The sequence below is a fragment of the Sparus aurata genome, chromosome 2 (genome assembly GCF_900880675.1).
Source record: "Sparus aurata chromosome 2, fSpaAur1.1, whole genome shotgun sequence".
In the NCBI taxonomy this organism is placed as follows: Eukaryota; Metazoa; Chordata; class Actinopteri; order Spariformes; family Sparidae; genus Sparus; species Sparus aurata.
This window is the reverse complement of record NC_044188.1, coordinates 2061844-2073114: the sequence shown is the minus strand read 5'-3', so window position 1 is coordinate 2073114 and position 11271 is coordinate 2061844. Positions and strand designations below refer to the sequence as shown.

General features: G+C 45.4%; 1 protein-coding gene across 2 annotated transcripts; it reads right to left on the bottom strand.

Moving 5' to 3' along the window:
- Nucleotides 1-482: 482 nt before the first annotated feature.
- rnaset2l (ribonuclease T2, like) lies at nucleotides 483-10980 on the bottom strand. 2 transcript variants are annotated; one of them, XM_030392688.1, is made up of 9 exons: nucleotides 10930-10980; nucleotides 8176-8380; nucleotides 5939-6006; nucleotides 5761-5818; nucleotides 4698-4765; nucleotides 3295-3408; nucleotides 2698-2746; nucleotides 2480-2554; nucleotides 483-790 (listed from the first exon to the last, which is right to left on the bottom strand). In XM_030392688.1, the coding sequence occupies exons 2-9, from the start codon at nucleotides 8356-8358 to the stop codon at nucleotides 602-604; spliced, it is 804 nt and encodes a 267-aa protein (XP_030248548.1). In that variant the 5' UTR covers nucleotides 8359-8380; nucleotides 10930-10980; the 3' UTR covers nucleotides 483-601. The 2 variants fall into 2 exon arrangements, with proteins under 2 accessions (XP_030248548.1, XP_030248538.1); XM_030392678.1 differs by lacking the exon at nucleotides 10930-10980 and adding an exon at nucleotides 8971-9113.
- Nucleotides 10981-11271: the final 291 nt, after the last annotated feature.

The following is an 11271-nucleotide window of genomic DNA, read 5'->3' as shown; positions in this document are numbered from 1 at the left end:
CACTGAAGCTTTTGGGGAAACTCCCTCCAGGGTGAACGTGTTCACACACTCAGTTCTGGAAATGATAATCTGCAGCTTGAGGGCTTTTAGTTATCAAGTTAGTGGAGGAATCGTTTCAGTCCTGCTGCTGTTGCTCTGTTTCTGTTGTCAGGGATCATTTTGCTCCTTCACGTACGGAAAATAGATGCGATGTGACAGTTTGTCTCTGAGTGAAGTTACGTCATACAGATGTTTAAAACTTGTGGTCGCGTCCAGCTTGAACTTTGGGCTGCACTGCCTCCCACGACTGCTGCTGCTGCTGCTGCTGCTGCTCCGTTGGTGCGTGAGAATTCAGGAAAACGTTCAGAAATACAGATGAAATGAACGCAGAGTCACAGACAGAAGCACATAACTGAGCCTTTAGTCTGACTCTCAGTACTCTCACACTTCCTTTGTTAGGAACCAATGAGCTTTGAGCTCAGAACCACAGGAAGACTCAGCAGTTGGAAAAACAATCGGTAACTTTATTGAATGGTTCAGAGCAGGTGTGTGTTCTTTGTTAACCGCTTCAGTCACATCTATAAATGTTAACATCACATTCAGAGCTGCTGCGGAGGCTCAGTCAGCCGCAGGGCCGCGTCGGCTGCTCGTGGTCGATGGGCAGGTAGTAGAACGGGACGTCAGGAGGGCAGGGGTGCCCCGGGGACCACCTCCGTCCTGGGCCGGGCCCGTCATCGTCGCCCGGGTGATCACAGCCCAGAGTCAGGTTGCGAGACAGAGGGATCTTCACCTGAAACCACACCTGTCTGCCCTGAGGGAGGGAGAGGAGGGAGGAGAGTGAAACACAGCAGCGAACACGGAGAGGATACCGTCGTATTTATTATCTGTGCTGCTCGCATCACCACGACTAGTCCTCCTGTCCAGAGTCACACATCCTGAGAACGGCTGGAAGTTCAGACATCTGGAACAAGTTGTGGTGGTTTTAGCCACAGCATTTCTTTGGAAGTCACTTCTGGACTTCTTGGTGAAACTGAAGAGGTTTTAAAGGGACTCGCAGACCGACTGCCCGACCAACATCAACATCAACGTTAAGGACCGATGACTTTAGATTCAAGTCGGCGAGGTTTCAACACGGCCCTGGAGGGAAGTGTTGCTCGGTCTGGTTGAGATGTTATCATGTTATTGGAAAGAAAAACAGCTGGCGTGTTTCAGTTGGAACAGGAAGTAGATCTCCTGTGCATCGCGTGATTGTGAAGGCGAACTCTCAAACGCCTTGAGGGAATTTCTTTCAGATTTGGAGGATGGGAATTGTGCTCGAGGGTGAACTGATTAGATGTGTGTGGTCCGACAAAACAAACATTTTCCACGAACACTCAACAATTCACACTTTTCCACAGAATGGCCGTTTAACTGTACGTTACATTGACGGAGGGAACATCGCTCCGTCATCCCTCCTCGCCACATCGTTCACCCGCCGAGAAAAGACTAATTTCCTGCACTTCCACCCACAAAGCATCGTTACAGGAACAGACGACCGACTCAAAGCTACGCAGGAAACCGCCGTCCGAAGTCATCATGTCTGAGGATCACTGAGGACTTTTCTGTTGTTTTGGGAACGCAGCGGCTCATCGAGGTCCCTCAGCTGTTTCTGGAGGGAGCGAACTTTCACAAACAATAATCAATCATGGCCGACACGCAGCAATCACCAGCATCTCTGTTCGATCTGACCACTCTGCTGTTTGTGGACGAGTTCACACTTATGTAAGTCGACCACCTGAAGGTTTTCATCTGGTTACAGTTATGTATTAAGTGGTTGGAAAACGCGACTATTGTTCTGTCAGTAAGTGGTCTGAACCTTGAGTGGTCCCAGCTGCGAATATTTGCTGGATTTCTCTGATTTTTATGACGGTAAACAGAATATTTTTGAGTTTTTTCTTCACATTTTGAAATGTCAGCAGGCTCTGGAAACAGCGTAGCATCAGCATGTCATCAGTTTCAGGTGATTCATGCTTTAAAATGAAGAATCGGCCTGAAGTTAATATTTCTGCTGATGTGACGGGACGATGAGGTGACGCCATGATAGTGTGAACAATCTGAAACGCAATCGTCCGTTTGCATCTGCTGTGTTTTACTGTTTCATCGTGTTCACCGTCAGCTGGTACAGGAGGCGTGTTCAGTTCACACATTTCCTGTGATGCTGCTTCAAAATAAAAGCTATTAAATGACTAAATAATTGGGTGGGGGCTTTTATTGTGAAGGAGTTATAGGAAATACAACATGTTTGTAGCTGAATTAGTGGAACCTCTTTGTCAGCGGTGATCGAGACAAGAGCATCATTGGTTTAAGACAAGACAGGCAGTTCCTGTCTTAAACTAAGAGCTGTGGTGACCAAGCCGGGTCAAACCGAGCCGAGCCGGGCCGGGCCGGCAGGTGTGATGACAGTAGTTGGACCCAGCTCGAGGACATGGTATCATATCGATAAAGACACAGGAGATCTGACCTTGCTGTCTGTCACACACTGGATCTCATGTTTGTCACCCAGATGTGGAGCGAGGACCTCGTCGACCTCGGCGACCTGCACAAACACAGGAAGTACGTTCTCACACAGCGAAACACAACGCAGGAGCTCCTCCTCCGTCTGTAGCTCTGCAGTGAACCAGAACAACAGGTGGAAACAGGCGAGAGGTGAAGTTTAATGAACCCTCAGTGTGTCGTCACCTTGTAGAGTCGATCGCAGGACGGAGTGATGCCGGCGTCCTGCAGCCACCTGCAGGAAAACACAGCACACGTTACTTTCTACAGCACAAACGTGATGACTGGATCTATAAACAGGAGTGATGTGAGCATTCAGTGCAGGAGCAGTGTTTCAAGTGTGGACTTTCTCACTCTGCAGAACTTTTACCTGCACAAAAATGCTTCAAAACACACTAAAGGAAAGTAAAAGCACATTCTGACCTCTTTAAAGGTGCACACCTCCACCTGCTGTGTGCAGAAGCAGCAGATACATTTTCTGATACTAGGCTGATAATTAATCAATATAGATCCTGCACCCCTGGTCTCTGTAGTTGCCAGTATAGATATGCACCCATCATACTGTGCTGCACTGATGTTTCACAGCTAGTGTTAGCAACGTTAGCTCGTGCAACAAACTGGGAGGTGATTTAAAAAACGCCGTCTGATTGTGATCAATAACACCTTCAAATAAGTACTTGGTTACATTCTTAGTTACATACGTGTGTGTGCGCGCGTGTGTGTGTGTGTGTGTGTGCGCGTGTGTGTGTGTGTGTGTGTGTGTGTGTGTGTGTGTTCACTAACTTGTAGATATCAAACTGTTGTCTCAGTTTCAGGCAGATCTGGAAGTATCTCAGTGGAGAGTTCATTCCCTCGACACACGCTGCACACACACCGTGCTTCTCCCACTCCTCTCTCCTGACACACACACACACACACACACACACACACACACACACACACACACACACACACACACACACACACACACACACACACACAGATGCATCAAGCACAAAGTCATTTCCAGTAACGAACTATCAGGAGGAAATTAAATGGATCAGTGTCGGGGGGAGACTGAAGTAAGATGAGCCCTTTTTCATATTTAGGATCTCTACATCAAGACAATCATAATTTGGTCGCTAACTAATATATCTGCATATATTTCAGGATGTTGTGCATCCTTTAAACAAACAGAATGAGTGTAAACATAACTGTTTACATCATATAGCATGTCTCTTCCTACCCCCCCCCCCCCCCCCCCTCACCACCACCTAAATATCAGTCACTTCTTCACATTCATGTGTATTTTTATTTATTATTTTTATTTTTAAGAGAACATGAACAGCTGTGTTTGTGGAAAGAAAACACTGGAACTGAATTCTTGGTCCAGGATCATAGTTTCTTGGTGTCGTTGCTGACAGTCAGGTCAGTTACAGTAACACATCTGAACTGAAACTCTCATCATCTTTCCTTCCTTCCTTCCTCTGTCATTTCATTTCATTTTTTAAATGTATTTATTTATTTATTTAGTTGGGACAATGCACATTAATTAACGTTGATGTGTTAAGCATCAGCGTAAATGTGCCGGACTTAGCATAGATGCTACATTTCAGCCGTAGTGCCAACGCAGGTTCATGGACAACACAGACACAGAAGACTCTAAAAGCAACGAAATCGTACAATGTAAAATTACAAAACAGAACACAGACAGACATAATTCAGGCAAAGCAGACGCAGACAGACAGGATAAAACAGACAATTGTCTATCCTCTCTTCTCCATCTCTCCCTCGATCCATCCATCTCCCTCCTCCGCTGGGTGGCTCACCTTACCCCGGAGCAGCCATGTTGACTTTATTAGTCCCCACAGCTAAAACGATGCACTTTTATGCAGGTTTATGACCTCATGTTGTAGCTCATAGACCACAATTGATGGATAAAACACATTTAAAATGATCCATTTTGGTCGAAACACGATTCTCATGAAACTTCTGATAGACTAAATTCACTTTCAAGAGTTATAAATGTTTTTTGGATATAAATGTCTAAGCACTTTCCCCATGTCCCAGACTCCATGAAAGATGCCTTCCTCCTAAATATTTGGTCACATGATCGATGTTTCGTACTGTTTTCTAGCAACAAAGATGGCTCAGCTTACCCTTTGGCTCAACTTACCCCAGTCTCCCCTACTGGTGGTGTTTCTTACCAGAAGTGAAAGCTGGTCGTAATGGTCAGCAGAGACGGCCAGAGTTCATCCAGCTGTGCTTCCAGCTCCTGGGAGACGGGGGACATCAGCCAATCAGCTCTCAGCCTCAGATATCATGTCGATTTTAAAATGTGGCTGTTTTCTTCTTAACGAGGCCCTTTAATCCATAGAGTCCAAGTATATATTTGACCCGTGCTTCAATAAAAACTCTGTGGATGACGTTCTTTGTTTTTACAGTTTACTGAAACTTTCCTCCGTCATACAAAAGCGCATGATAAGCACAATAAATGTAAAATAACAGCGGTTCAAAGCGCGGTCAGGAACTCGTGTGCTCTCAAGGCTCCACTGCTTCAACTCTACAGCCAATCAGAGGCCAGGGCTGACTGCACTAATTGGCAACCCTCATTAAGCAAAGAAACTGTGGAGTCACTTCTTCTCAACAAAACTAAATACACAGTTCTGTTACACTCACACGTGGCATCAGAGCTGTGATTCATTAGACCTTCACTTCTCTGGAAAAATCAAGTGAATCACTGTTGATGATGTCAGAGAGTTTGACGTTATGGAATAATGTTTGTGTATTGAGCCGAGGAGACAGGATTAATATATTGGCTGAAACACACAGAACAGCAACACGAAGACGTCCAGAACCGAATGAGAACCGGGCTCAGCAGGTGTCACACAGACAGGAACCAGAGGAAGTCTTTGAGTTTCTTTTACAGTTCTTAATTTTGGGTCAGTATCAAACATCAAAGGTTATTTTACGAGCTTTGATGTTTGAATTCATGCCATGTTTTCAAATTGATCATAAATGTGTCAGCAAATCTTCAGACAGCTGCTAAAAAAACAAAACCACAGCAGCGACCTGAAGCCGAACTTTTATACAGTACGGTTTCATTTAAATGTGTTTCTCTAAATTTTCTGTGCTGGATCTCAAAGAGTTTGATCTGCCGTCTCTCTTTACGTGACGAACACTGACGTGATCCAGCGGCAGCCTGATGAAACACAGCTCACACCCTCCCCCTGATGTCTCAGGTAACCAGGTGAGCTGAAGCCGACTCACCTGGACGTCTGACTGGAACATCGGCCAGCAGTTGCAGCAGCCGAACGCCTTGAGAGGCCTGCGGGCACAAACACCGACACGTGATAGTCAGAATCTGAACCTGGTGGACTGGAGATGAAGCAGAAATCATTTTTTTCCAGCTGGAATATTTAGGAGTGTTAACGACGCTGATAGTTACCACAGACCGTGGATCGTCCAGTTGTTGATGCTCGGAGGGATCTGACACAGATTCTCTCTGTCCAAAGACTGCAGACAGACAGGCAGGCAGACAGGCAGACAGACAGACAGACAGACAGACAGGCAGGTAGGCAGACAGACAGACAGACAGACAGACAGGCAGGCAGACAGGCAGACAGACAGACAGACAGGCAGGCAGACGGACAGGCAGACAGACAGACAGACAGGCAGGCAGACAGGCAGACAGGCAGGCAGACAGGCAGACAGACAGACAGGCAGGCAGACAGACAGGCAGGCAGGCAGGCAGACAGACAGACAGACAGACAGACAGGCAGACAGACAGACAGACAGACAGGCAGACAGGCAGACAGGCAGACAGGTAGGCAGACAGACAGGCAGGCAGGCAGACAGACAGACAGACAGGCAGACAGACAGACAGACAGGCAGGCAGACAGGCAGACAGGCAGACAGACAGACAGACAGGCAGACAGACAGACAGGCAGGCAGACAGACAGACAGACAGGCAGGCAGACAGGCAGACAGACAGACAGACAGACAGGCAGGCAGACGGACAGGCAGACAGACAGACAGACAGACAGACAGGCAGACAGACAGACAGACAGACAGACAGGCAGGCAGACGGACAGGCAGACAGGCAGACAGGCAGACAGACAGACAGACAGACAGGCAGACAGACAGGCAGGCAGGCAGGCAGGCAGGCAGACAGACAGACAGACAGACAGACAGACAGACAGACAGGCAGACAGACAGGCAGGCAGGCAGGCAGGCAGGCAGGCAGGCAGACAGACAGGCAGGCAGACAGGCAGGCAGGCAGGCAGGCAGGCAGACAGACAGGCAGGCAGACAGGCAGGCAGGCAGGCAGGCAGGCAGGCAGACAGACAGACAGACAGACAGACAGACAGGCAGGCAGGCAGACAGGCAGGCAGGCAGGCAGGCAGACAGGCAGGCAGGCAGGCAGGCAGGCAGGCAGGCAGGCAGGCAGACAGGATCTGTTATTAACATGTTGGCAGGATTAACTTCCCTGCAGGACTCTGACTTCCCGTCCTTCACCACCTCCCCTCTAGTCTTTCCTTCCTCGCTGCCTCCTCAATTCCTTTTCTTTCTCACTTCCCTTCCCTCTTTTCTTTGCTTCCTTACATCCTCTTTCCTCTTCTACTGGTCTCCTTATTTCTTTACTTCCTTATTTACTTCCAACCTCCTCTTGTCTTTCCCTTCTTCACCGCTTCCTCTTTTCCTTCCCTATCTGCCCGTTTCCTTGTTTACCTCATTCTTTACTTCCTTACCTTCTTGTTTCCTATCCTTATCACATCCTTTCTTCCTTACCTTAACCTTCCCTTCCCTCCCTCCTCATGTCCTTCGTTGTTTCCTCAAAAGTAAATGTACTTACAAATCTGATCTTTTGTATCAGAGCAACAGTTTACTCTCCTTTCCTTCACTACCTCCTTATCTCCTGCTTCTCCTCTTCCTCGCCTCCCACTACCTCTTAATTTCCTTGTACTCCTTTGCTTAGTTTCCTTAGTTTCCTTTTTGTCCTCCTCGTTTCTTCAACAACCCTCTCCATTGTTTCCTTCCTTGTCTCCTTCTTTCTTGGCCCCTCTCCTTTTCTTCCTTACCTCTCAGCGTTGTCCTTTCCTTCCCTACCACCCCGTTTTCTTTCCACATATCATCATTTCCTTCCCTGCATCCTCCTTTCCTTTATAACCCCCCATTTCCTTATATCCTACTTTACTCATTTTCTTACTTCCTCCTTTCTCCTCTGACTCTCTACATGTCTTCCTTCCTTGTCTCCTTCTTCCCTCAACTCCTCTCCTTTTCTTCTTCCCCTAGCCCTCCCTCTCAAGGTTGTCCTTTCCTTCCCTACAGTACTTCCTCATTTCCTTCACTGTCTCCTGTTTTCCTTTATCTTCCTCCTTTCCGTTGCTTCCTCCTGGTTTTCCAATTCTTCCTCGTCTCCTGAATTGATCCTTCACAATCTCTTCTTTCCTTCTTCTTTGCCTCCTTCCTTCCTTGACTATCTACCGCTGTCCTTTCCTTCCCTACCTCCTAAGGTCTTTCCTGTTTCCTCCTTTCATCCTCACCTTCTACTTTATTGCCTCTCAGTAACTAATGTCTCCATCTTATCAACAGCTGTTAGGAAACGAGTGAAATGATGATGATGATGATGATAATGATGATGATGATGATGATGATGATGATGATGATGATGATGAAGCTCACCTGACAGAACCCTCCGGGCCACTGAATAGTGAACAGGATGCACTTCCAGGAGCAGAACGGCTTCTCTTCCACTCCCTGTCGGCCATATTTGTAGTCCTCCCTGTGTACTTCCTGCGTGTGCGTGCGGGTGAAGTCCAGAAGCTGCAGCAGCAGGAACAAACCGAGCAGCACCGAGCTCCACATGTCCTCAACGATCCAAAAGGTTCTGATCAAATAATTAACAAATAAAACATCAGCCAGAAGATTTTTACTCAGGTGTATTCCATCTTGTACTTTTTAATTGCGGAGACTTGAACTACATGAAGCTGAGAGTACATGTGTACTTTTACTTCAGCAGTACTTTTACTTGTAACTTGTAATTTTCCCACTATTGGGCCATCATGTCTCACAGTTATTAACGGCAGTCTGTCCTCTGGAGTAGTCCCTGTGAATCTTAAACATGCAGCTGTGCAGCCTTTACTAAAAAAACCTGGACTGGATCCTGCTGTTTTGGCAAATTACAGGCCTATCTCCAAATTGCCTTTCTTCTCTAAAATCTTAGAGAAGATTGTGTATTCTCAGCTCATGGACTTTTTAAATGAATCAGTCTGGTTTTAAAACATTGCACAGCACAGAATCAGCACTTTTAGGAGTTTTTAATGACTTCTTTTTAGCTACTGACTCTGTTCACCGTGTTGTCCTTGTGCTTTTAGATTTGACTGCAGCATTTGATACAGTGGACCATGAAATCCTGATTGCTCGTTTGGAGCAGTGGGTGGGCATCAGTGGCACAGCACTGAGTGGTTCAGGTCCTACCTGTCACATCGGACCTTCTCTGTCAGCCCTGATGACTCTGTGTCCTCCACTGCTCCTCTCTCACGTGGGGTCCCACAGGGCTCTGTGCTTGGCCCTCTTTTATTTTCTCTCTCTCTTTTACCACTTGGCTCCATTCTCAGGAAACATGGCATTTCTTTTCATTGCTATGCGGATGACAGCCAGATTTAAAGGAGGATTCCTACTCCGTTAAACCACTGCTAGAGTGTTTACATGACATTAAAGCCTGGATGTCTTTAAGTGTTCTGAATTCTAATGAACAGAAGACAGAAGTCATGTTCTTTGGTGGCACTTCTGTGACCCTCCCCCAAGTTGATCTGTTTTCTCTGGCACAGTATCACAAGCCAATTGTGAACAATCTGGGTGTAAAAATGGACTCAGACCTTAAATTTGACAGCCAGATTAAAGCTGTGGTGAAATCTAGCTTTTTCCAGTTAAGGCAGCTGGCAAAAATCAAACCAGTCCTTCAGAGACAGTAATCTGAGACAGTAATCCACGCCTCTGTGACCACTAGGCTGGATTACTGTAATGCACTTTATATGGGGGTTAGCGGGTCCTCCATTGCTCGTCTTCAACTGGTACAAAATGCTGCTGCACGTCTTTTAACTGGCACAAGCAAGTATGAGCACATCTCACCTATTTTAGCTTCACCCCACTGGCTGCCCGTCCATTTTAGGATTCATTTTTAAATTCTTTTATTTGCTTTTAAAGCCTTGAATGGCCTTGCCCCACTGTACCTCTCTGAGCTGCTGCACCTCTACACGCCCAGCCGGTCTCTCAGGTCAGCTGACAGCGCCTACAGCTGGATTAAGCTCAGAGCGGACCGAGCGTTTGCCATAGCAGCTCCAAAGCTTTGGAATGGTCTGCTGCTGCACATGAGACAGGCCTCCTCTCTGTCTCATTTTAAAACTCTTCTTAAAACCCACCTCGTTTCTTTGGCTTTTAACACCACGTAGAGTGTTGATTTTTATGTGTTTTTATGTGATTTTATTTGTTTTATGTGTGCACATGCATATTTTATTTTTTAATGTACTTATTTATTTATTTATTTAATCTCTGTTTTATCCTTTTGTGCAGCACTTTGGAAACCTTGTGTTTGTTTAAACTCGTGCTATATAAATAAAGTGGATTGGATTGGATCAACAAAGAGCATTTAATGACACTGTAAATACATGAAAATGATATTATTCATTATTTCACACATTCGTTGATATAATAATATAAAAATAATATACTGTCAGTTATATAAACATAACATAATATTATGCATTAAACAACAAAATGATATATGAGGCCGGGTTGTAGTAATAATCTCAGTTTGTTTTATTTGCTATATGCAAATACACACAAACGTCACTGGAATAAACCTTTTTTTTACACTAATAAAGAAATATCTTCATGTAGAACATTTGCTGAATTAACAGAAACGAACAAATAATGAAGAATTAGTCAGAGATGGTGCCTCACAAAGTTTATAAAGTTTCTCTTAAATTAAAAACTCATTAAATTGAGACATTTCTCAAAGGAGTCGTTCACAAACTTTGTTACATTTCTCCTCATGTTGCAACAACTGTTAAAATCAGGACTTTGTGAAGGGAGTCTGGTAGATCACCGTGTGGTTTGACGGCTCTCATTGGCTCCTTCATCACTCTGATATATTACTATATTACCATTAGTACATAGAGAAGCTGGTTTATCCTGTCACGCTTTTTGAAAGTTAAACAAAAAAATCTTTCAAATGAAAATTTATTTCTGGGAATCTCTCAGCAACATATGAAAATGATTACCATCAATAAACAAGGCGAATATTTTAATTCCCCAAACATCCTGAGAAACTAAGACATCATCATCAGACTTCCACTGAACTCCATCAGTCTGGATGAACACCAGATACATACTTTAGAGCTTCCTGTGACTCTTGAAATATTTAATCCGACTTACCAGCGAGCTGCTGCTGCTGCTGCTGCGGCTGCTGCTGCTGCTGTGGACGCTTCTTTCTGTTCACTTCAGTAAAAACAAGAAGTGGAACTGAGACTGAGCAGAACTCGTGTGTGTTCATGTACACATGAGGAAACTCTTCCTCTTCTCCCCCGGCACACCTGACAGGTGTCAGGAGGAAAACAGATGAGTTATGTTCTGTGTAAACACACTACAGAGGCAAGGCAAGTTTATTTGTATAGCACCATTCAGACACAAGGCAACTCAAAGTGCTTTACAGGCACACACAACACACATTACATTAAAAGACATAAACATTTCATTTAAAAGACATTAAAAATTGCA

Excerpts from the sequence above, each read along its gene's own strand:
- rnaset2l (XM_030392678.1), bottom strand. The coding sequence starts at position 9,104 with ATGGAGCCAAGTGGTAAAAGAGAGAGAGAAAATAAAAGAGGGCCAAGC. Across the intron at positions 8,381-8,970 it reads GAGAAGGTCCGATGTGACAG|AACCTTTTGGATCGTTGAGG; the intron begins GTAGGACCTGAA and ends TTATTTGATCAG. Across the intron at positions 2,555-2,697 it reads CCTGCGATCGACTCTACAAG|GTCGCCGAGGTCGACGAGGT; the intron begins GTGACGACACAC and ends GTGTTTGTGCAG.